The 24,181-nt window shown below is 42.5% G+C and overlaps 1 protein-coding gene across 1 annotated transcript in view; it reads right to left on the bottom strand.

Moving 5' to 3' along the window:
• IL31RA (interleukin 31 receptor A) overlaps nt 1–20,220 on the bottom strand; it is a 66,487-nt gene extending 46,267 nt beyond the window's left edge. The window contains 5 exon segments of the mRNA XM_078853000.1: nt 307–427; nt 2,192–2,488; nt 4,590–4,607; nt 6,381–6,465; nt 20,140–20,220. Of these exon segments, the coding sequence (XP_078709126.1) occupies nt 307–427; nt 2,192–2,488; nt 4,590–4,607; nt 6,381–6,435 (491 nt within the window). The 5' untranslated portion in view covers nt 6,436–6,465; nt 20,140–20,220.
• Nucleotides 20,221–24,181: the final 3,961 nt, after the last annotated feature.

Below are 24,181 nucleotides of genomic sequence, written 5' to 3'. Positions count from 1 at the left end.
CTGTACTCCACCAAGATGCCTCCACCCTGACTTTGAAGCACCACATTTAGTTTGAAAAGGTTAGTTAGGTCTCCATATACATTCAGTTTTTGATTTCTTTGGTAAGATTACAAATAAGGATATAAATGCCAAATTATGATATGAACATCTGCCCATTAAATAGTGGATTAAAAGCATTAATTTATTTCACACAAGAGACTAAAAAGACAACAGAGTAGGACAACTTTACTAATTACAGGCCTCAAGTTAAACTGGTGACCAAAAGGTGACAGTCTCCACCCACCATAGCCGAAGTCCTATACTTACCGCTTTCTAACAAGAGTATATTTTGTTGTAAGGTATGTTTCTTTTCCTGGAATCCAACTGCAAGTAAATTTAACATTGTAATGGTAAATGCAGGAAATATTCCCCGGTGTGCTTGGTGGAACTATAATCAGATAAAAAAAGAGAATTAAACTCTAAGAAAAAAAACATATAATTGAATACTGTACAGAAATAGTATGATCTCAGCCAGTCAGAAGGCTTAGCTTCATGGCAAATTTCAGTAAATTTACAATATGCATATCCCTACGTTGACTCACTACTGCCCTTAGAACTCAAACAAATGTTTTTACCCAAATTAATTCTCAAAAAATATATAACTAAGCATTTTGGTATAGTAAAAAAAAAGCAGGCTTGGAAGTACTTTCAGTAGCAATCTTATCATGGGCCAATAAACACATTGACTTTCAGTCTCCAAGTTTATTTTGCTCAGGATATATATTTGTGATTCTCTCTCTCGATATAGATATACAGATATATATATTACTTGCCTCATAAATAAGATGCACCCTCAAGTTTTCTATTGTATTACAAAACCAAACCATAGAACCAGTGATAATGTGATGCAAAGGCAGGGAATTAATTCCCTGCTTAGACTTCCCACAGATGTACTGGGTTGGGGCTGAAGGCCAAATTAGCTGTTTGGAATAAAGGAAGGAAATGCCATGAAAGTTTAGTAGTCAGGGAGAGAAGCAGCCAGCCTCTGAAAAGGCAGAGTTCCTACTGGTTCCTTCTAAGCATCCGACTCCACATCCAGTAATATCACTGATCTAAGGACCTTGCATGAGCCTTTGACTTTGAGGGTTGGGGGAGTTACCTATATCATTTGTCAGCACCTCACACTAAAGAGACCGCTGATTTCCTCCATCTCCTAAAAGCTAGAATACCCCTACCCTAAAAAGGAAACCCACCGTAACCTTTACAGTTGGGAGTCATCTAGGATAATATGAGACTCCAAAGATGTTTCTGTGTCAAAACCAGGCTCCCCATGAGGAAGAGTGGGAGCTGAGTAGGATGAAACTAGTCTCAATGGAACAACCCAACTGAAGTACCCCTCAAACTAAAGCTGCCCTCCCCCACCCAAGATAACAAAAATCAATGGACCTCTCTTTTGTTAAAGTGCTTGTGGCACACTGGACTTCCTGCTTTCTACTCTCCTCTCTAGTGGTGGACTTTACTGCACTGATCCTTGGATCCCAACTTTACTGACGCATTGGCTCCCTCCAGTGCTCAATTTGTAATGAAAGAGGTGCCAAGGCTCAAGCATCTATATGCTGGGGCCCAGGCAACTTTTTTACTTTCATAATTGATGTGGCAAGCCTAGAGGTGCCGGGGCTATGAACTGCCAAGCCTAGAGGTGCCGGGGCTCAGCCCCAGCAAGCTCTGGCACAAATTAAGCACCTGCCCCCTCTCAGCCCTGTGCATGAATCTGTAGACCCTGCCTTAATTCATCCCCATTCACAGGAGCTTTAGACTGAAATGCATGTTTATTCAAAAGGCCATCACTTTCAGACAGCTTATACGGCAATTATAATTTGCTGGACAAGAGAAGCTTACTCAGTATCTTCCCTGGTGATTGTTAGGGTAGGGTAGACTAGATGTAACACTTTAACATCTAAGAGCTTGAATAAAAGCCCATGGAAGTCAAGAACTATGAACATGCATCAGTAAGGGAAGCAGGTACTCCTGTGTCATTTCAGAAAAAACAGGAAAAAATGCTTGCACATACATGTCCTAAAATACAACAAACTAACAAATGGATTAATAATTTTAAAACATTTAAAGGTTGTCCACTACAACTATGAAGGGCATCATTTACATTAGTATCTTTTAAAAACTTTTAATTTCAAAATCACATAATTCTACTTACAACCAGATTTAACTTCGGTGTGAACAAGAAGTTGTTCTTTATCTAGATATTTAATTAAGCATTTCACATGTGCACTTTCATTGGTGAAATTATGGATGGTTACACGAGAAACAGTTTCATTGATAATGTTGTAGTTTTCTTGTGCAATCAAATTCTGATTCAACTTCCAGATAATGTGACTTGCATTTCTGTAAGGCGTATTGTAGTTTCCCAGAGTGCAAAGAAGTTTTAAGGTCGAACCTCTTTCAATTTCAGGAGACTGAGGAGAAATGTAAGCATTTCTCATAGAAATTCTATCTAAAAAAAAAAAAGAGTCAGATAAATCAAACATTTTTTTAAAAAGATAGCTTCATTTACCATTACAGGCTATGGGTATGTCTACACTGTAATTAAACACCCATGGCTGGCCTGTGTCAGCTGACTCAGGATCGCAGGGCTCGGGCCAAGGGGTTGTTTAACTGTAGTGTAGATGTTTGGGCAATCTGAGACCCCGGGGGGGGGGGGGGGGAGGTCCCAGAACTTAGTCTCCTGAACATCTACACTGAAATTAAAAGTAAAACTAATAAAGTATTTAATTTGTCCATGTATGTAACTGCCTTAGTTGCCACGGGATTAGATGATCCTGAATGGGAGAATAAGCAGTTCACATGATAATCCCCATTAAAACGCATTCCTTACCGCAGCACAGCTTGAGAACTCCTGGTGTCAAATTTAAACGGTATCCTACTTCAACTTATTCAAACAAGTGGAGCCCCCTTGTAAGTTAAACTTTATTTTCCCAGATCTCAGTGAACAGTTGTCACTACAATCAGCAACCCAGGTCCTGTATTAAGGTATTTCACCTTTAACGAATGAATTAAATTTCTCACACTAACACAGAAGTGAAAGGAAAAACTTGAAACACCAAACTGAAGTTGCAATAAGTACAGAACCATAATACATTGTTGAAATAGTATGTCCACAGTCTGATTCCAGATAATCCTCTTAAATATACTTCCTATCCCTCTTTCTGGCCCTATTTGCCAATTAGGGATTCCCTTATGTGCAAAGCAAAAATTGCAAGGGCACTGAGTGACAGGCTGGAACATACTAGCGCCTCAGAGCCCTGTGGACCAGCATTCAAGATGCATAGGCCCTGACATCACCCACACCCTCAATAATAGTCTAAATACTAAGATGGGTGAACTTGAGTGCCTGGTATTAAATAAGGATATTGAAATAACAGGCATCACAAAAACTTGATCAATGGGACAACATAATATCAGGGTACAAAATATATAGGAATAACAGAATAGATTGGGCTGGTGGGAGTGTGAAACTGTATGTGAAAGAAAGCATAGTGTCAAATACAGTAAAAATCTAAATGAATCCAACTGTACCACAGAATCTCTACAGCTAGAAATTCCATGCTTGAATAATAAGAGTAGAGCAGCAGAAATATACAACTGACTACCTCATCAAGATGGTGATAGTAATTGTGAAATGCTCAGGGAGATTTAGAAAAACCACAAAAATAGAAAACTCGGTAATAATGTGGGATTTCAACTATCCCCATATTGACTGGACACATCATCTCTGGACACCATGAAGAGGCGATTAGAGATGAAAATTGGAAGTCAAATCCTGCTGAAGAAAATAGAAAGGAACAAACTCTGGCAAATCAAGTGTAAAAGTATAATTATGCGTCCAAAAAGAATTTGGAGAGCAACTAGCAAATGACTCAAACAGCAAAAAAATTTAAGTACATGAGAAGCAGGAAGCCTACCAATCAGTAGAGCCACTGGACAATCAAGGTGCTAAAGGAGCACTCAAGACAGACCAGGCCATTGAGGAGAAGATAAATTAAATCTTTGCACAGGTATTCACTGCAGATGTTGTGAGGGAGACTCCCCACCCGAGCCATTTTTAAGAGACAAATCTGAGGAACTGTCTCTGACAGAATACACCCCTATAGTCACACCTTACACCTTATTGTAATAATCTCTGTGCAAAGCATGCCTTGCAATGTATCATTTCAAAACCCATAATTTGCTGGTCAGTATTGTCCCAGTAAAATATGTGTGGCAACATTGTATGTGAAGTTATACAATTCCCCTGTATGGTATTATTAACACATGTTCCAAATGTCACAGCCCTGCCCAGATGGAAGTTGGCAAACAGGTCTGTCCTAAACAAAGAAATGGGTACTCTACTTAATTTGAATTTTAGCAGTAAACAGAGTCATCAAGCAGAAAGTGAAATGAAGAAAGTTCCAACAGGTGAAAAAACCAGCAGAGAATATCCATCTACAACCTCTTTGGCTCCTGAGTCTCAGGTGGAAATGTTTTTCAAGAGGGGACCTGAAACTAAAAAGGAGGGACAAACACACCAAGGCATCCCTCTTTCACTCCCCACTTACCTATTGCATTCACTGCACCTGAAGAGAAAAAGGAAGCAGGCGTTAGATTCTGGGGGAAGGGTACAGAACAAAACCATTTGTGATCATTTTATTACAGCTAGCTGAGCCATGCATCCTGCCCCTAGAGGTTGCCATATGTTTCATCTCTCATAATAGGAGAGGTTGGTATCACAGTGTATTATTAAGGTTGTCTGATACTTCCTATTATAATATCCTGTTTCCAGTTGCTTATAATTTTGCCAAACTAACTATTTGGGTTCAAATTTTCCATATAGAAAAAAATAATTTAAGATATATGGGTAATCTTAATTCTGACAATTCCTAACTTTTTAGTGCTTGACTTTGCAACCTCAATAACATTCTTTTAACATAGCTGATATTATAAACAAACACATTACACACACAAAACTCTCCTTCATTAGAATGACCTGTACTATGAATATGAAAATAAGAAGCAGATAGGGTGGCGGTCTAGCACTTTGAACTAGATAATGATCACTTCTTAATCAGTGGAATAGTCAAATTTTGTTCTGAATGTGTGTCATTTCCCTCTATGCTACACACTATTAACCCAGCTCTCCTCTCAAACACAATTTGTTAGGGAAGTTTCAAAAAGAAAATTTCCTTTACTTTTCAGTGGTGTCCTGTACCATGACGCACAAACAACACTAACGTGACTAAAATACAAAGCTTCCAAAACTGCTTTCATATGTAGGTGATCTTTGATTCCTTTTTACTTCTGCACCCCAACAAAGGGAACTCATCTCTTCCATGCTTTTTGCTGTTTTTCTCTAATGCCATATCTTAACCTAAATGTATACATTTACGTAGGTTGAATTGTCTGTTTACTTCTTTTGTTACACAAGTGTCCAAATCAAAGATTTTAAATACTGGTTGCATAGTGATATATCTGATATGCAACTGTTCAGCTGTACCCCTTTCATGGAGTGTTCTGGCTTCTGAAGACATTTGTATATTTCTTGCATGCAACCCAAAGACAAAAAGAGGCAAAATTCCCTTTACACGTGACCTTGTTGCCTGTCTTGTGATAACTTTGCAAAGATTTTAAAGTAATGCATAACAATTTGCATGTGAACTGCCGATATAGCCACTAAAGACTCCATATTTTGCCATATTAGCACTGTTATTTCCTGTTCTAAGGATAAAGGAAAATTGGAATCTCAAATACTATTTTGCACTGAAGACAAATACTAACTCTTTAAATTGTGAACAATATATGAACATTAAGGTTTATTAAATTTGTCTCTGAATAGGGAATATGAGGCTGTCCACCTCTTGCCTTTACATATTAAATACTGTTAGTTCACATTTGTTTAGTTTAAAATTCTCCAAAAATACTGCATCCTGACTGGCTGACAATGAGAAGCTTTGTCATGGCTTTCCAATACAGATGCCCTCCTCTTCCCTAAAGAACAGGGAAAGAATTATCTAACTAATGTGGTTTGTTCTGTGAGTTTATAATGAGACCAAATAAATATAATGCCAGTATTTGCTATCAGCTTTAATAGTAAATTAAGATCAATTACAATATCTGTGATTACTTCATTTGTTGCTCTGTGCTGTACACTACTCCACCAAATACCATTTCCAATTAATTGGGATACAGCTGAACACAATTAGATATTTAGTACATACCTAATTGAAATCCTAGTGTTTTAAATGTACTTTTTCCATTCAGTTACTCTTCAAAAGATAGCAGTTTTTCCTTTTCTTTGGAAAGATTTCTTAAAATAAAAGATAAGTTAGTAATACAGAAGTGTTTCATCCTACCTGCTTTGTAGGTTCTGCAAAGCACAGTAAATATGCAAAGCAAACAGTAGAACATTTTCTTTACAATAAATGGGAGCAGGGAACACTGTAATAGAATAGACATAAAAAGTTATTTATTTCAACTGATAGGGCACCTCCTCCATCTCTCTCAGTGCACCACTACAATAATCCATACATAAAATAAATACAAAGGTAAATTAACATTTATTTATTTTTAAGTCTTTTTTCCAGTTGACTGTATTTCCCAAAGGAGGAAGTCAAATTGATAATGTTTTGCCTTATTGGAATCCCTAATTACTAATTTAGAAACTTCCTCACATCCTCTTACCAACAAACCTCGACTCTGTTCAGAGAATCATACTTCAACAGGAGGGATGTGGTACATGTGTCGCAATATATGCATTAATAAGCATTATGAAATCAGTTACTCTATTGGGTATTATAGGTCAACACTGCAATGTAGTTACTGTATAGTAATAAGCCTAGGATAGGCACTTTTTAGGAAGATACAACTCAAAATAAAATCTCTTAGAAGGGTTTTCTTTTCTTTCTATAAAGGGGTTAGCTCCATCCATTAAGGCCTTAATTCAGCAAAGCACTTTACCATGTGCTAAACATTAAGCATAACCCCCAAACTCCCACCAAAGTCAGTGGAGTCATTTATTTTCATAAGTGCTTTGCTGAAACATAACCCAGATTCTCAGATGAGTTACTGATGGACAGTAAAAGTTTAAGTGTAACATGCTGATAATAATGTCCTTATTTCCATGTTATTTATTTATGCATACACTCAAGTTATCCTGGATTTTAAGAGGCATATGTTATTTCCACTCTCTCCCATGTCAATAATGGACAATTTTTTGCCTTGTCTATTCCCTGTTTACTAAATCCTTTTTTTTATATTTATTTATTATTCATCACTGATGGATCCAATCAGAATCAGGGCCCTGTTGTGGTAGGGGTTATACAAATGCATACAAAGATGTGGGGAGCTCACAATCCAGGGGTTTGTAACCATGCCCATGTGAGTACAGGTCACTGTGGACTGATGCAATTTTAGATGCATATCCACAGAATTTAGCAACAGATCAGTTTTGACTTTTCTCTCCCATTAGAGCTGCAGAGACAGCTCAATTTTATTTCATTGTTGACGCAAAAGAAAAATACTAAATAAGTTTCAACCAGTTTCACCTGTGCAAGACCATTTAACACAGTGATACTCAAACTGGAGCTCATGAGATGCAAGTGGCTCTTTTATGTGCGTCTTACAGCTATGCTTTTACTATGTTATTAACCAATTGTAGTTGATAAAATAATAATACTTGCTGTGAGAATAATATATAAAAAATAGTAAATGAAACAATGAATTCACACTACTCTGGTTCTTTTGGGTAATGTTGATGGCTAATTTGGCTCCTGAACCACTGAGGTCTGAGTATCACTGATTCAACATAACATGGTTGCAGACATTAGAGAGTATAATTTGGCCTGCAGAACGTTGCTAGTGGTGATCCACTTGACTCTCTGATGACAGGCTTAGTTTGCAGGGCTAGCAACTAGAGACAAACATTTTTTGCTTGGGGCCATCCACAAATCTGGAAGCTGGGTTGCTTTTCCCTTTTCACATAAATCAAGGCAGCTCCAACCACTCAGCTGCAAGACTGTGACACTCAGATCTGCAGTCAGCAACTCTTCCCCATTAATGGTGGTTGTGTGTTCAACAGGGATTAGGAAAATTATCCATGTTTTATCTGAAAATTTCAATGAAGTCAATGAATAACCAATGAAGTGCTAATTAATAATCCTCTCTCTTTTCCCAATTAACATTCAGGGTGGGTTGGGTTTGTGGACCTTATTGCTCTAAGAAAGGAAAGTTCAGATAAGGCACAGATAACCTATCCATATTGTAATGAGGTCCACAGATTCCTGACAAACTGGAGTTTCATAACAGTGTCCTTTTAGGAAGGGAACTATATACAGTTACATACAGAAGTGAAAGGGGATGACCCTTTCATGACAGTTACTGGGATACTACAGCGAGGAACACCTGTCTACTGAAGGCAGCATCAGATGATGACTGGATATCCAGTTTGTAGAATTTGAAGGTGGTATGAACAGATGACTGCTTTCCAGATTTCCGCGTATGAACATTCTGCCCATGAAGCTGCCACAGTTCTGAGGGACATGAGCTCAGATATTGGAAAGTGGAGTTTTGGATTTTTGACTCACATGTTCCTGAGATACAATATCTAAACAACCTGGATATGGAGGATTTTGAAGCCTCCTTTCCCTGGCACCAATAAAAGCACAAAAAAGCATGTGTCTTTCTGACCTGAGTTGTACCGTGAGATTTCTACAGACATCCAAAGTATGCCCCTATTTCTCCTTTGGATACGATGGAGCTGGGCAGAAGGAATTAAAAATAAATTTCCTGTGCCCTATGGAGCCTGGAGCTAGTCTTTAGAATCAACCCTGTCTTCATACTAAGTACCACTGTGGCTTTATGGAAGGTGCAGTATTGAGGTTCCAGGAAAAGAGCCTCCAATGCAGAAAAGACAGTTACCTTTTCCGTAACTGGTGTTCGAGATGTGTTGCTCATGTCCATTCCATAATAGGTGTGCGCGCTCACCACATGCACCAATGCTGTAAGGTTTTCCCTCAGCAGTATCCTTAGGGAACTGGCTCTGGCGCCCCCTGGAGTTGTGCCAGCATGGCACAGTATAAGGGGCACCAATTCCCCCCACCCTCAGTTCCTTCTTGCCCGAAACTCCGACAGTGGGGAAGGAGGGCGAGTCATGGAATGGACATGAGCAACACATCTCGAAGAACACCAGTTCTGGAAAAGGTAACTTTCTTTTCTTCAAGTGCTTGCTCATGTCCATTCCATATTAGGTGACTCCAAAGCAGTAACCCCGGAGGTGGGTAGGAGTTCACGGATGTGTAGATTGCAACACAGCTCTGCCAAACCCAGTGTCATCCCTGGCCTGCTGAGTGGTGGCACAATGAGTAGTAAACGTGTGGACAGAGGACCATGTTGTGGCTCTATAGATGTCCTGGATAGGCATGTGTGCCAGGAAGGCCGCCAAAGATGACTGTGCTCTCATCTAGTGGGCTCTGACCATCAGCTATGGTGGAACCTCCGCAGGTCGTAGCAGGTCCTTATGCACAAGGTAATCCAATGAGAAATCCTCTGTGAGGACACCAGAAGACCCTTCAACCTATCTGCTGTAGCGATGAAGAGTTGAGTTGATTTACAGAAAGGCTTTGTACGTTCTAAGTAAAAAGCCATGGCCCTACAGACGTCCAGGGCGTGAAGACGCCTCTCTTCACTGGTTTTGTGCGGTTTTGGGACAGAATACTGGGAGGAAGATGTCCTGGTTCATATGGAAAATGGACACTACCTTTGGCAGGAAGGCCAGGTGGGGCCACAAATGAACCTCATCTTTATAGAAGACCATGTACAGCGGTAAGGACAAGGCTTTAATTTCAGAGACCAGTCTCGCTGACATCATCACTACCAGGAACACACCTTCCATGACAGGTGGGACAAGGAGCAGGAACCCAGCTGCTCAAAGGGTGGGCCAGTGAGCCTAGCAAGGACCAAGTTAAGATCCCATTATGGGACAGAAGCCTGTACCTGTGGGAAGAGTATCTCAAGCCCTCTCAAGAATCTGACAGTCATGTCATAGGAAATCATCATCTGTCCTTGGATCAGGAGGTGAAAAGTGGAAATAGCCATGAGATGCACTCTAATGGAAGAGCACGCCATGCCCTGATTCCTCAAATGGAACAGGTAGTCAAGGAGAGCCTATATGGAAGAACACGAGGGAGAGATGCCACATTCAGAACCCCAGCGGGAAAACCTAGTCTATTTGGCCAGGTAAATCAACCTAGTTGAGGGCTTCCTACTCCCCAGGAGGACCTGTTGGACTCCTTCCAAACAGGTCCGCTCCTCCAGGTTCAGCCACACAGCATCCAGGCCAAGAGGTGGAGGGACTTGAGGTCAGAGTGCAGGCTCCTGAGCATGCCAAACCAATGCTGGCGAGCCCCGCTGCGATGATAACAACCACCTGCGCCTTGTCTCTCTCGATCTTTGACAGGACCCTGATGATGAGTGGAATCGGAGGGAACGGATACATCAGGCTCCCTGGCCTCGCCAGGAGGAAGGCATCAGAAAGGGAGCCCTTACTCAGACCTTGCAGAGAACAAAACCGGTGGCATTTCCTGTTCTATCTGGTAGCCAACAGGTCCACTTGGTGAGTTCCCCACCTTTGGGGGATCATGCTACCTCTGGATGGAGCAACCACTCATGGTGAGAGGAGAAGTCCCTGCTGAGCTGGTCTGCCAGGGTATTCTTGACACCGGGGAGGTGACAAACTTCCAGGTGAATTTCATGGTTGATGCACAAGTCCCATAGACGGAGAGCATCCTAACAGAGAACCGACAGCATGCCCCGTCCCCCGACTAAGTCCCGTTTGGGACTAACAAAGAGTTGAGAACTACTGCTAAGGATAAGTATATACAGTTATATTACAGGTTTTCAAAGTTCGCAAGAACAGAGGACGAAACAACACTAGCCGAAGCAGCAGATGTTCCAGCACCATCACTGGTGGCAAGAAGGAACTGAAGGTGGGGGAGCTGGCAGCGCCCCTTATACTGCACCATACGGGCACCACTCCAGGGGGCGCCAGAGCTGGTCCCCTACGGATACTGCTGAGGAAAAACTTCCGGCACCGGTGCATGTGATGAGCACACACACCTAATATGGAATGGACATGAGCAAGCATTCAAAGAAGAAACAGACATGATTGCTATCAAAAATGCCACATTACTTTCTAAACATTAATGAGGCACCTTCAGGAGTGGTTCAAACAGAGGGCCTCACTAGCACTGAGAACCAGGTAAGATCCCATAAAAGAACTTCATGCATTTCAGGAAGTGAATGCTTTCATAAGAAAAACCACTGGATATCTGGATAAGACGAAAGTCTCTACTTGTCTACTCCACTAAGGATGCTAAACAAAGCACCAACTTGACTTTTGAGTCTGAACTGCCAGGCCTAGCCTGAGTCCATATTGAAGGAATGTGAGAATCTGTGGCACCTATGTAGTAGTGGGGGTGAGATCTTTGTCTTGGTACCAATGGGTAAGCCTTAACTTGGTCCTTCAATACGTAGACGATTTAATAAATTGTAGATTTATTTCTGGAAGCTAAAATAGTGGTTATTGGCTCTCTGAATAACCTCTTCAACTTAGGAGGCTCTGGTTAAGCACCAAGCAGCTACATTCAGACTGTCTGGATTCTGATGTATGATTGGCCTTTGTAATATCTACTGCCCAAAAGGAATATGGTATTTGTACCATGTCAAGGAGATCAAAGAACTAAGATCTCCTTAGCCAGAATGAGGCTACCAGAATTACCAGTGCTGTATTGCTATTGGTCTTCATTAGCATTACGGTGAGGAGAGGACAAGAGAGTGAAAGCATACATGAGTCCCTTTTGATCATCTTTGTAATAAGGCACTTGTTGGCTTTGCTTTATGATCCCATCAGCAAGAGCAGAACATTGAAACTTTGTCCATGTAGGTAGGCAAACACACACATCTGTTGCTAGTCGACCAAATTTCTTTACCAGGAAATGGAACACCTCTGTGTGTAGTTCACATTCTGAATTTATCTAAGTTTTGCCTGATGAGCCAGAAGGCCATTAACATTCCATTTTCCCATGGAAGTGAAGGGAGTGAATTGACTGCTTATTCTTCTCTGCCCAGTCAACAGAAAGTGAGCTTCTCTCTGCAGAACTGTAGACCTTGTTCCCCTTTGTCTGTTGACATATAACATGGCTGGGTGTTGTCTGTCACAATCAGAGCATGAGGGGAATCAAGACATGTGAGTAAAGCCTTGAGAACATATCAGGTTGCCCTAAGCTTAGCCAAATTATGCTGTGCTTGCTCTACTGTTTGGACCAGATCCCTTGTTCCTATGTGAGTGCCTCCAGGCTTGCATCTCTGATCAACATCCTCACTGGTTTGCCTATTCAAAAGGCTGACTTTAATCTACTGGGACTCAATCACCATCTGAATGACTTGAGAATCCTCCTGGCAAGAGATACTTTTGCTGAGGCATAAATAAGAGATAGGTGAGAGAGTTTGTATTATAAGGCATGCAAAGGAATCCACATACTGCAATATTTGGGATAGCAGACACTGCACTGAAATACAAACCAAAAAAAGGTTTTGATTGCGTTTGTAGAAATAGTTAATAAATCTTAAATGTTAGATGGAGGGGAAAGATTTGCAGAAGCTAACAAAACCTACATTTTTGTTGTACTAGTTCAAAGTCTTGCATTAGCACATACCATTGCCTTAAAGAGAGATCTGCAAATGAGGGAGAGAGAAATGGGCTTCAGAGTAACAGCCGTGTTAGTCTGTATTCGCAAAAAGAAAAGGAGTACTTGTGGCACCTTAGAGACTAACCAATTTATTTGAGCATGAGCTTTCGTGAGCTACAGCTCACTTCATCGGATGCATGCCGTGGAAACTTGTAACTTTTTTTGCTTGTTAACGTTCTCCGCTTTTTAGTTTGTTTGTAAATAAGAAATTAAGGTAATCTGCCCTGGAACACATTATAATGACTGGAGAACTTCACAAGAGTCAAGAGAACTAAATCTGAGCAATTGCTTAAAATTCTTGGTTTGTTTTTGTTAACATGTATTTAACTTTAATTACTAATATTTTGGATACAGGATGTCTTTGTTAAAGACATGGCACTCCCTTCAAGTAAAGGGTTAGAGCTCAAAATAAACATTCTTCAAAACCCCCAGAGGTCATTTATCACTTCATGTAATAAACTACTGCATAATGATAGTGGTGTTATCAAACAGTTCTGTTCTACATCAGAGGCTGTCTTTCAATAGTAAGTGGGGTGGTTCCTGTACCATGTGTTCAAATACTATGAAAATAACTTTAGATTCCTTCAATTAGTACTAAATAAATAGGTTTATAAACATTAGAAATGCCTACCTTGTTAAATGTAAAATGTTTTCAAAGAGCTCATTACAATTATCGTGGCACTAATCTGGCAAACATTTATATACATGGGGGGACGATGCCTCTGTGCGATAAGTATGTGTGTAACTGTTTGTATGAAAGAGCTTGATAAGCAGCCAGTATTCAACAATGAAGGCAAGTGTAGCTCTTTTCTACTTTTTGCTCTTGCAAATTCTTAATCACTAACAGCACATACAAAAATGTGGGAAAAATTTGTTCTCAATTTACTGTATTTGCTTTTCCAGTAAATTAAGACTTTTCAGCTAAATATGTACAACAGATTTTTGTATCAACTGGTTAACAGTTAGAATTTTACATCCTTCAACTAAAAGAAACAAAGTTGAATAACCAAATTTCCCCCTGATGTTTTAAGTCATTGAATAACTATATTTAGCGACAAAAAAGCATTAAGAGCTACAACAAGATCAAGAGCTACTTTTATGCCAGATTCAATTGCCAAATTTATAGGAGTAGCTCAAAAATAAGCAGCTATAGGGGTTGTGACAGAGAGATTAATTATAAAATGGAAGGAGCAATGCCACCTGCAGAAGACAGCTTATGTACCTACTGCTCCAGGCATAAAGTGTTAATTGGATTCCCTACCTCAAAAAGCCACCCCAAATAATCAGAAAGTAATGCCTAATGGCCAGCCCAAGGAATTCCAGATGCTTGGTTCTCCCTATGCAGGATATACACAATCCTCACTAAAGTTCTAGGTGTGGAAGAATTTGACCTCCCATACCTTGGAAACAGTTTCAGAAGCATGAATTAAAGAAGTGTATGGAGATTATGAATGTCCACAAAAGTTAGTTTAAGACTTTCAGGAACCCCACGAAACGTGGTAGGTGGATGCTGACACCAAAGATGATGAACCAACTCATGCAGAGGACAACCTCTGTTGGCAGCATATGCCCGTCTTCATCTGGGAATCAAATTACTCATTCTGCACAGGTCTTTGATTAAAAGTGTTACCGAAAAAAAAAAATGGCCACATGGCTGGTACCTGAACATGGGAACTGCCATACTGGTCCAAATCCATAGTCCAGTACCCTGCCTCTAAGAATGGCCAGCACTAGGTGCTTCAGAAGAAGGTGCAAACAACTCTGCAGCAGACAGAGGTGGGTTAGTTTCCCCTGCAAAGAAATCCTCTCCAAATCTCTAAAGCTTAAAGACTGCCTTAAGCACTGAAGAATTAAAGTTTAATATCCAATTAAAACTTATTTTTATTATTATAGGCTGGACTGCTAGTACTGTCTATTACTAATGCAGCCTGACACTTTCTATTATAAAACTCTATTTTCAATTGGTTATACCTCTGCCAAACTTCAACTGTTTGTGCTGAAATTTTACATGCTAGTTATCTACCTCAGACCTAATTATTCTGGAAAATTTCAGCCCAAACAGTTTAGCCATTTTTGAGAACTAGGTTAGGGATATGTAATTGTTTTGCACATTAGAAAATTCTTTAGGGATCTTCTTTGAACAGCTCTCGTGTCACCATACTTTGGATCAGGGACTTGAAATTTTGCAGGGAAGTAGCCTTTATATCAGGGATATGCTTTGTGCTGCCCCTGTCAAAATTCTGCCCAACTGGCCTATAGCGAGGAGTAGGGTTGCCAACTTTCTACTTGCACAAAACTGAACACCCTTGCCCCGCCACTTCTCTGAGGCCCCGCTCCATGCTTACTGCATTCCTGCCCCCGCCCAAGTCGCTCACTCTCCCCACCCTCACTCATTTTCACCAGGCTGGCTCAGAGGATTGGGGTGTGGGAAAAATCAGGAAATTTGTTGGGTGTTGAACAAGTATGAGAGTTTGTTTACCTCTTCCAATCTATGAATAAAAATGAGACATGGAAGGGATGTCGAGAGGTTATCAAGACCAGCCCATTGTGTTGAGGCAGAACCAAGTATACCTGGATCACCAAATAATTCATAGAATATCAGAGTTGGAAGGGACCTCTGGAGGTCATCTAGTCCAACCCCCTGCCCAGAGCAGGACCAATCCCAACTAAATCATCCCAGCCAGGGCTTTGTCAAGCCTGACCTTAAAAACTTCTAAGGAAGGGGATTCCACCTCCTCCCTAGGTAACGCATTCCAGTGTTTCACCACCCTCCTAGTGAAAAAGTTTTTCCTAATATCCAACCTAAATCTCCCCCACTGCAACTTGAGACCATTACTCCTTGTCTTGTCATCTGCTATCACTGAGAATAGTCTAGATTCATCCTCTTTGGATCCACCTTTCAGGTAGTTAAAAGCAGCTATCAAATCCCCCCACTGTCATTCTTCTCTTCCGTAGACTAAACAATCCCAGTTCCCTCAGCCTCTCCTCATAAGTCATGTGCTCCAGACCCCTAATCATTTTTGTTGCCCTTCGCTGGACTCTCTCCAATTTCTCCACATCCTTGTAGTGCGGGGCCCAAAACAGGACACAGTACTCCAGATGAGGCCTCACCAATGTCAAATAGAGGGGAACGATCACGTCCCTCGATCTGCTCTCTATGCCCCTACTTATACATCCCAAAATGCCACTGGCCTTCTTGGCAACAAGGGCACACTGTTGACTCATATCCAGCTTCTCGTCCACTGTCACTCCTAGGTCCTTCTCTGCAGAACTGCTGCCTAGCCATTCGGTCCCTAGTCTGTAGCGGTGCATTGGATTCTTCTGTCCTAAGTGCAGGACTCTGCATTTGTCCTTGTTGAACCTCATCAGATTTCTTTTGGCCCAATCCTCCAATTTGTCTAGGTCCCTCTGTATCCTATCCCTACCCTCCAGCGTATCTACCAGTCCTCCCAGTTTAGTGTCATCTGCAAACTTGCTGAGGGTGCAATCCACACCATCCTCCAGATCATTAATGAAGATATTGAACAAAACCGGCCCCAGGACCGACCCTTGGGGCACTCTGCTAGATACCGGCTGCCAACTAGATTTGGAGCCATTGATCACTACCCGTTGGGCCCGACAATCTAGCCAACTTTCTACCCACCTTGTAGTGCATCCATACAGCCCATACTTCTTTAACTTGCTGACAAGAATACTGTGGGAGATCGTGTCAAAAGCTTCGCTAAAGTCGAGGAATAACATGTCCACTGCTTTCCCTTCATCCACAGAACCAGTTATCTCATCATAGAAGGCAGTTAGATTAGTCAGGCATGACTTTTCCTTGGTGAATCCATGCTGACTGTTCCTGATCACTTTCCTCTTGTCTAAGTGCTTCAGAATTGATTCCTTGAGGAATTATCCTGTTTATCCTGTTCTGTTCATTCCCTCTGAAGCATCTGGCACTGGCCACTGTCAGAATACAGGATATTAGGCTAGACAGACCATTGGTCTGACTCAGTATGGCTGCCTTATGTATGTTGATAATTTTAGACCATCCCGGACAGCTGTTTATCTAACCTGTTCTTAAAAACCTGCAATTATGGGGATTCCACAGCCTTCCTTGGAAGCCTATTTGTCTTTAACTATCGTTATAGTCTCCCTTGCTGCAGATTAAACCCATTACTTCATGTCCTGGCTTCAGTGGATATGGAGAACAATTGACTACCATTCTCTTTATAACAGCCCTTAACATATCTCAAGACTTATCAGTCTTCCCTTAGGCTTGTTTTCTCAAAACTAAACATGTCCAGTGTTGTTGTTTTGTCTGTTCGTCTGTTCGTTGTTTTTTAAACTTTTCCTCAGGTCAGGTTTTCTACATAACATTGATCATGCTACCAAAGAGTGTCATGAAACTCTTATCTTCATTATTTCTTTTCCTTTATCTGTAAGAAGGAACAATATTGCTGAAAAACAGTCTTACGGGTACGTCTACACTGAAATTAGACAGCTGTGGCTGCCCTGTTTCAGCCAACTTGGGCGAAGGAGTTGTTTAATTATGGTGCAGGCATTCAGGCTTGGGCTGTAGGACCCTGCAAGATGGGAAGATCCCAGAGTTTAGGCTACAGCCTGAGCCAAGTCAGCTGGCATGGACCAGCTGTGGGTTTTTAATTGCAGCAAAGACTTACCCTAAATTACTTAATGATGTGTGGATTTTATGTCAGCGTTCCAGGGGTGCTTGATTTTGGAGCTAACCCCATCTTACTCCCTGGGCTGAACTGGGGGGAGCCACATGTTCAAAGGACAGTTTAGTATGACCCTCAGCATTGGACTCTGCCCCATAAGATGATTTAGTTAAGTTCTTGCACATCATGCTTCCTTTGTGCATGAAACCCACCTGGAACCCAGTAGCTAACTATAGATTGAAACAGGAACCTAGTCATGAACTCTTTTAGGCAATCCGCTTCAGAAGACAACACCCACGTAACCAACTCTAAAGGGAAAGTTTAAGGATGCTTTCCTAGGTTCTACGTGTGGTGTTTGTGAAAGCCTTATATTCAAGCATCAACTCATTATGTGTTCCTCCCCAAGGCACAGCAGCACCAAATATGTTTTTCTGCTCTAGACACTGTATTATTATAAGAAAAGGAGTACTTGTGGCACCTTAGAGACTAACCAATTTATTTGAGCATAAGCTTTCGTGAGCTACAGCTCATGCTCAGATAAATTGGTTAGTCTCTAAGGTGCCACAAGTACTCCTTTTCTTTTTGCGAATACAGACTAACACGGCTGTTACTCTGAAATGTATCATTATAGAAATGAGTTGTCTGGATGCTCCACAACAGCCAGAAGCAGCTCAGTAGAATCATAAGCAAAACCAAAATGCCCTAAGCAACAAACATCTGGCAAAAAGCCTACACTACATAAAACTAGCAATTAAACTTTTCAGAAAAATGGTGCTCAAAAAGAGACTGACAGCTAGTGACAGAGCTAAATTTCAACTTTTACTGATATAGGCAGTGAAAAAAACTGAATAGTTGCTTAAGCTGCAACCCTCATATATCCTCTGGTCAGACCCGAAAATATAATCAGGCTGCTCAGCACCAAAGGAGACTGCTATCTATTCTAGACTGTTCTGAACTCATGTAGGCATCACAGACAGCAAAGATCAGTTACTTTTCCACACCAGACATCCTAGAAGATTTAACAGAAACACCACTGTTCATAAGTCTACTTTATTGTAACTGTACAACAGGGATTTCTCTTTAAAGAAGTGCATCCTCCTTCCCCCTCTGAAGGAGGCTATAATGAAATAGGAAGTTACTAAGCAGAGTACAAGTAACACTTTTTCCTGTTTGGACCCAAAGACAAATAGTTAAAAAAAATAAAAGGAAAGACAAAAGAAAGAGAGAGCGCACCACCTCCAGTGCCAGGATCTGGGGCCCTAGGGAGCAGAGGGTATTTAGGAAACAAAATCCAGCAGTGCAGAGATGCTGCGCCTTGGGGGTTTGGGCATTTAAGAAACTAGCATTTTCCTCCATATATGATGAATGCTATGCCTTAGGAAACCAACACAATACAACTAGCATTTATACATCATCTTTCATATAAATTACATCCCAAAGAGATTACAGAGTTAAACAACAAACAGAGAAATCCAGAGTTCTTAAGAAAGATTTTCAGGTGAGATTTGGAGAAGTGACCAAGTGTCAGTGTGGTGACAAGACAAAGAGGCTCTTCCTCAGAATAGGAGCTAGAGCTACACCCAGTGTGCCCACAGCGTTACAGGAGCATGGTAGACTGATAGTAGACATAATGAAAGAGGAAAAGCAGCAAAAAGAGAGAAAGAACAGGATAGGTGAAGTCTCTGGAGCAAGTGTACAACCACACTCCAAAAATGACACTCAGACCTTACAAAGGTCCCAGCCCCCGGGGCATCCCTCCAACCCACCCAAGACACGCCGCCTCTGAGTGGATCCCAGCCCCTGGGGTATCCCTCCTACCCACCTGAGACATGCTGCCTCTGAGTGGATCCCAGCCCCCAGGGCATCCCTCCAACCCACCACCTCTGAGTGGATCCCAGCCCTGGGGCATCCCTTCAATCCACCTGAGACATGCCGCCTCTGAGTGGATCCCAGCCCCCAGGGCATCCCTCCAACCCACCACCTCTGAGTGGATCCCAGCCCCCGGGCATCCCTCCAACCCACCCAAGACATGCCTCCTCTGAGTGGATCCCAGCCCCCGGGCATCCCTCCAACCCACCACCTCGGAGTGGATCCCAGCCCCGGGGCATCCCTCCAACCCACCCAAGACACGCCGCCTCTGAGTGGATCCCAGCCCCTGGGGTATCCCTCCTACCCACCTGAGACATGCCGCCTCTGAGTGGATCCCAGCCCCCAGGGCATCCCTCCAACCCACCACCTCTGAGTGGATCCCAGCCCCGGGGCATCTCTCCAACCCACCCGAGACACGCCGCCTCTGAGTGGATCCCAGCCCCCGGGCATCCCTCCAATCCAGCTGACAAACCTGCCAAGCCCCGCAACAAGCACGAGCCTCGCCCCTCAAGACGCTGCCCAGGCGCCGACCCGCCCTGCGCTGAGAGAGGCGCTTGGAACCGCCGCGCGCGCTCTCACCTGAGGATAACGGCCAGGGAGCGGGCCCTGCGCGGGGAGACAGCGCCCCTCGGGCACAGCCGCCGCCGAGCGTGCCCGGCCCGCGCCGCTCCTCAGCTCGGCGCCCCCAGGACAACGCCCAGCCGTAGGGCTGCTGGGGGTAGCGCTGGCCCGCGGGCTGAGGCTGCGATATATACCGCCCTCGGGGGAGGGACAGGACCCCGCTGCCGGGAGCCCCGAAGAGCTGGACGGGATCAGGCAGCTGCCGACAGATCACGTACCTTAAATGAAACAGCTGCCGGGGGCGGGGGTGTCTTTTCTCCAGGGCGCAGCTTGTCTCCACGCGCGGGAGGACCGGACACTTAAGTCTACGCGAGCCGTGATGGCCCTGACCCGGCGCTTCCCCTCCCTCCCCACCACCACAGCCCCTCTGTCCCTCCCGCTCAGAATAAGATCAGGAGAGATGGCAGTGCCAGGTCCCTGTCCCCCGTAGCATAGGCTGGTATCCCGGGCATAGGTCCCTGGCCACCATAGCTACGGGGAGGAGGGGGAAGAAAAGTACTGACTAGGTAGTTAGGGCATCAACGCTGTAAACCAGAAACGATAACAAAAAATGGTGCCCCCTTTCACTGCATATACATTTTTCTAAGCTTAAAAGTGTTTTACAGTAGAAACCCCCTCACCCCGATTTTATGAACTAATGAGGAATTGAGTTAATTAAATCAAGTTAATAAAACTGAACATTTCAAAATTACAGTAGGTACAGCAGAAGTTGCAGGATGCTTTCTTCCCTTGTCAAACTACTGCAAAGAGATTTCAAACACATTGAAAGAATTGGAATGGGAAAGGATGTTAAGTTTCAGAGTAGCAGCCATGTTAGTCTGTATCCACAAAAAAAGGCATATTTGGGGCACCTTAGAGACTAACATTTATTTGAGCATAAGCCTTCATGAGCTACAGCTCACTTCATCGGATGCATGCAGTGGAAAATATAGCAGGGAGATTTTATATGCACAGAGAACATGAAACAACGGGTGTTACTATACAGACTGTAACGAGAGTCATCAGATAAGGTGAGCTATTACCAGCAGGAGAGGGGGAAAAAAAGATCTTTTGTAGTGATAATCAAGGTGGGTCATTTCCAGCAGTTGACAAGAATGTGTGAAGAACGGGGGTGGGATGAGCGCGGGGCACAGGGGAATAAACATGGGAAAATAGTTTTACTCCCAGTCTTTATTCAAACTTAATTTAATGGTGTCCAGTTTGCAAATTAATTTCAATTCAGCAGTCTCTCATTGGAGTCTGTTTTCAGGAAGATCACCAATGGATTGTAGTTTCCTCAGGAAGTCAGTGGTGTCTCGAAGATAGCTAGGAGTGCTGGTAGCGTAGGGCCTGAGGAGGAATTCTATATAGCCAGACAATCCTGCTGTCAGGGTGCCAATGCCTGAGATGGAACGTCCAGGATTTCCAGGTTTATGAATCTTGGGTAGCAGATAGAATACCCCTGCTTTGGATTCTAGGGGTGTGTCTGTGCGGATTTGTTCTTGTGCTTTTTCAAGGAGTTTCTTGAGCAGATGGTATAGTTTCTTTTGGTAACCCTCAGTGGGATCAGAGGGTAATGGCGTGTAGAATGTGGCGTTGGAGAACTGCCTAGCAGCCTCTTGTTCATATTCCGACCTATTCATGATGATGACAGCACCTCCTTTGTCAGCCTTTTTGATTATGATGTCAGGGTTGTGTTTCTGAGGCTGTGGATGGCATTGTGTTCTGCACGGCTGAGGTTATGGGGCAAGTGATGCTGCTTTTTCACAATTTCAGCCCGTGCACGTCGGCGGAAGCACTCTATGTAGAAGTCCAGTCTGTTGTTTCGACCTTCAGGAGGAGTCCACCCAGAATCCTTCTTTTTGTAGTGTTGGTAGGAAGGTCTCTGTGGGTTAGTATGCTGTTCAGCGGTGTGTTGGAAATATTCCTTGAGTCGGAGACGTCGAAAATAGGATTCCAGGTCACCACAGAAATGTATCATGTTCGTGGGGGTGGAGGGGCAGAAGGAGAGGTCCCGAGATAGGACAGATTCTTCTGTTGGGCTAAGAGTATAGTTGGATAGATTAACAATATTGCTGGGTGGGTTATGGGAACCACTGTTGTGGCCCCTTGAAGCATGTAGTAGTTTACATAGTTTAGTATCCTTTTTCTTCTGTAGAGAAGCAAAGTGTGTGGTGTAAATGGCTTGTCTAGTTTTTGTAAAGTCCAGCCACGAGGAAGTTTGTGTGAAGGGTTGTTTTTTTATGGGAGTATCCAGTTTTGAGAGCTCATTCTTAATCTTTCCCAGTTTGCTGTATAGGCTGTTGATCAGGTGGTTCCGCAGTTTCTTTGAGAGTGTGTGGCACAATCTGTCAGCATAGTCTGTGTGGTATGTAGATTGTAATGGATTTTTTACCTTCAGTCCTTTTGGTATGATGTCCATCTGTTTGCATTTGGAAAGGAAGATGTATGAGTTTTTTCATGAAGTTGATGGATTTCCACTCCATACGGCTAAATTCAGTGCCTTGCATAATGACAGGTTTCAGAGTAGCAGTCGTGTTAGTCTGTATCCGCAAAAAGAAAAAGGAGTACTTGTGGCACCTTAGAGACTAACAAATTTATTTGAGCCTAAGCTTTTGTGAGCTACAGCTCACTTCATTGAATGCATTCAGTAGAAAATACAGTATATATGTGTATATAAAATCTTCCCACTGTATTTTCCACTGCATGCATCTGATGAAGTGAGCTGTAACTCACGAAAGCTTATGCTCAAATAAATTTGTTAGTCTCTAAGGTGCCACAAGTACTCCTTTTCTTTTTAAAGGATGTTACGTTGTTATTCAGTATCACTTTGTGATTCCCTCCCACCCCCAGGGAAAAATGGTTCATACAACCAGTCTTTCATAGGAGTCGTGTTGATAAAATTGAGGTATACTGTTTTTTAAAAGACTTAAGCCCCGATTCAGGAAAATGATCCACCCTTCAGCATCACAAAACTATGGAAGGCATAACGTGACTGAAGCAGGGGGTACAAAACAGGGGGGGAGAAAAGGACTATGTTTGCAAGGATGTAGATACCATTACCCTTTTTGATCCAAGTGGTTAGCATAGGTTCAAGTCTCCATGGATTGTTTTCATTAGGGGAGAAACAGATACAGTCTGGTATCTTTAATGCAATCCTGATTATTTTTTAGGATGGCTGAATAGTTCAATCAGTCTTAGGATTCAGAAGGCTACCTCTGTACAACAGCATTAACGGTAGCCTTTTGAACCCTCAGATTAATTGAATAGTTCAGTCATCCCACCAGATTGTCAGGTGGTGTGGTTTTTGTCACTTCCAAGAATCTCACAAGCCTACAGAAACACTCTGGATTCAAAGTTTCTCCACTGATTTGAGTTTAACTCACCTAGGAGAGACCCCAAGTCCGATGAAGAATTCCTTCACTAGAACCACTACTACTTTCACAGCCTCTTGGTTTCTTATTGGGCAAACTTCAGTCCCTTTTGTGAAGTAGTCAGTAGGCACCAGCAAATATTCATTGTCAACCTCAGTCTCAGGCAGAAGCCCAAGCACATAAATAGCAATGCACTGAACCAGTGCACCATAACACTTGGCTGCATTTGAGCTCTTCCTGTCTAATGGAACAGTTCTTTGTAATTCAAGCATCACATTGATGCAGGGCATTAATATCTGCATCCTGACAGCATTTCCCCAGTAGAAATTCTCCCTTAGCTTGGCTAAAGTTTTTGAAACCCCAAAGTGTTCAGCAGTTTTAAAATCATGACAACCTCAGAACCTCTCTTTTCCTTTCTGCTACAATCTGCTTGTCTCCCCCACCCCTACAGTATTTAATCTTTAAAGTGCAAGCTTTTCCACTGTGACCAGAAAGCTTTTATTTTATTTGAGGTGATGCTACCTTCCAAGATGGTTGCATTTGCTAAATGATTTTCCAATCACACTGTATGCTGATATCAGGTTCCTCCCTTTGGGAAACTTTTAGCTATTCTGCAGTCCATTCCTGCAACCTCCACATGCACTGTTCCAATGGATGAACCAAGAACATTTGTACTTCTACAAATGATGTGAAGGGAGACAGACATCTCTTGCTAAGTACACACGTTCCCTTGAACAAATTCCTTGCTCTTTTTATTACAGTAGTGTCTGTAATTAGCCTCCCAACAAAGCAGTCTGGACAAGGCATCAAGCACTATCGTGCTTGTAGCCAGGTCTGTGTGCAACAGTAAAATCACAGCACTGCAGTTCCTCCATTCACCTAAAATTGAAAGAGCCATGGCAAAGGT

Source organism: Lepidochelys kempii, chromosome 5 (assembly GCF_965140285.1).
Source record: "Lepidochelys kempii isolate rLepKem1 chromosome 5, rLepKem1.hap1, whole genome shotgun sequence".
Lineage (NCBI taxonomy): Eukaryota > Metazoa > Chordata > Testudines > Cheloniidae > Lepidochelys > Lepidochelys kempii.
Note: the sequence above shows the minus strand (reverse complement) of the source record. Positions and strands in the feature narration are given on the sequence as shown.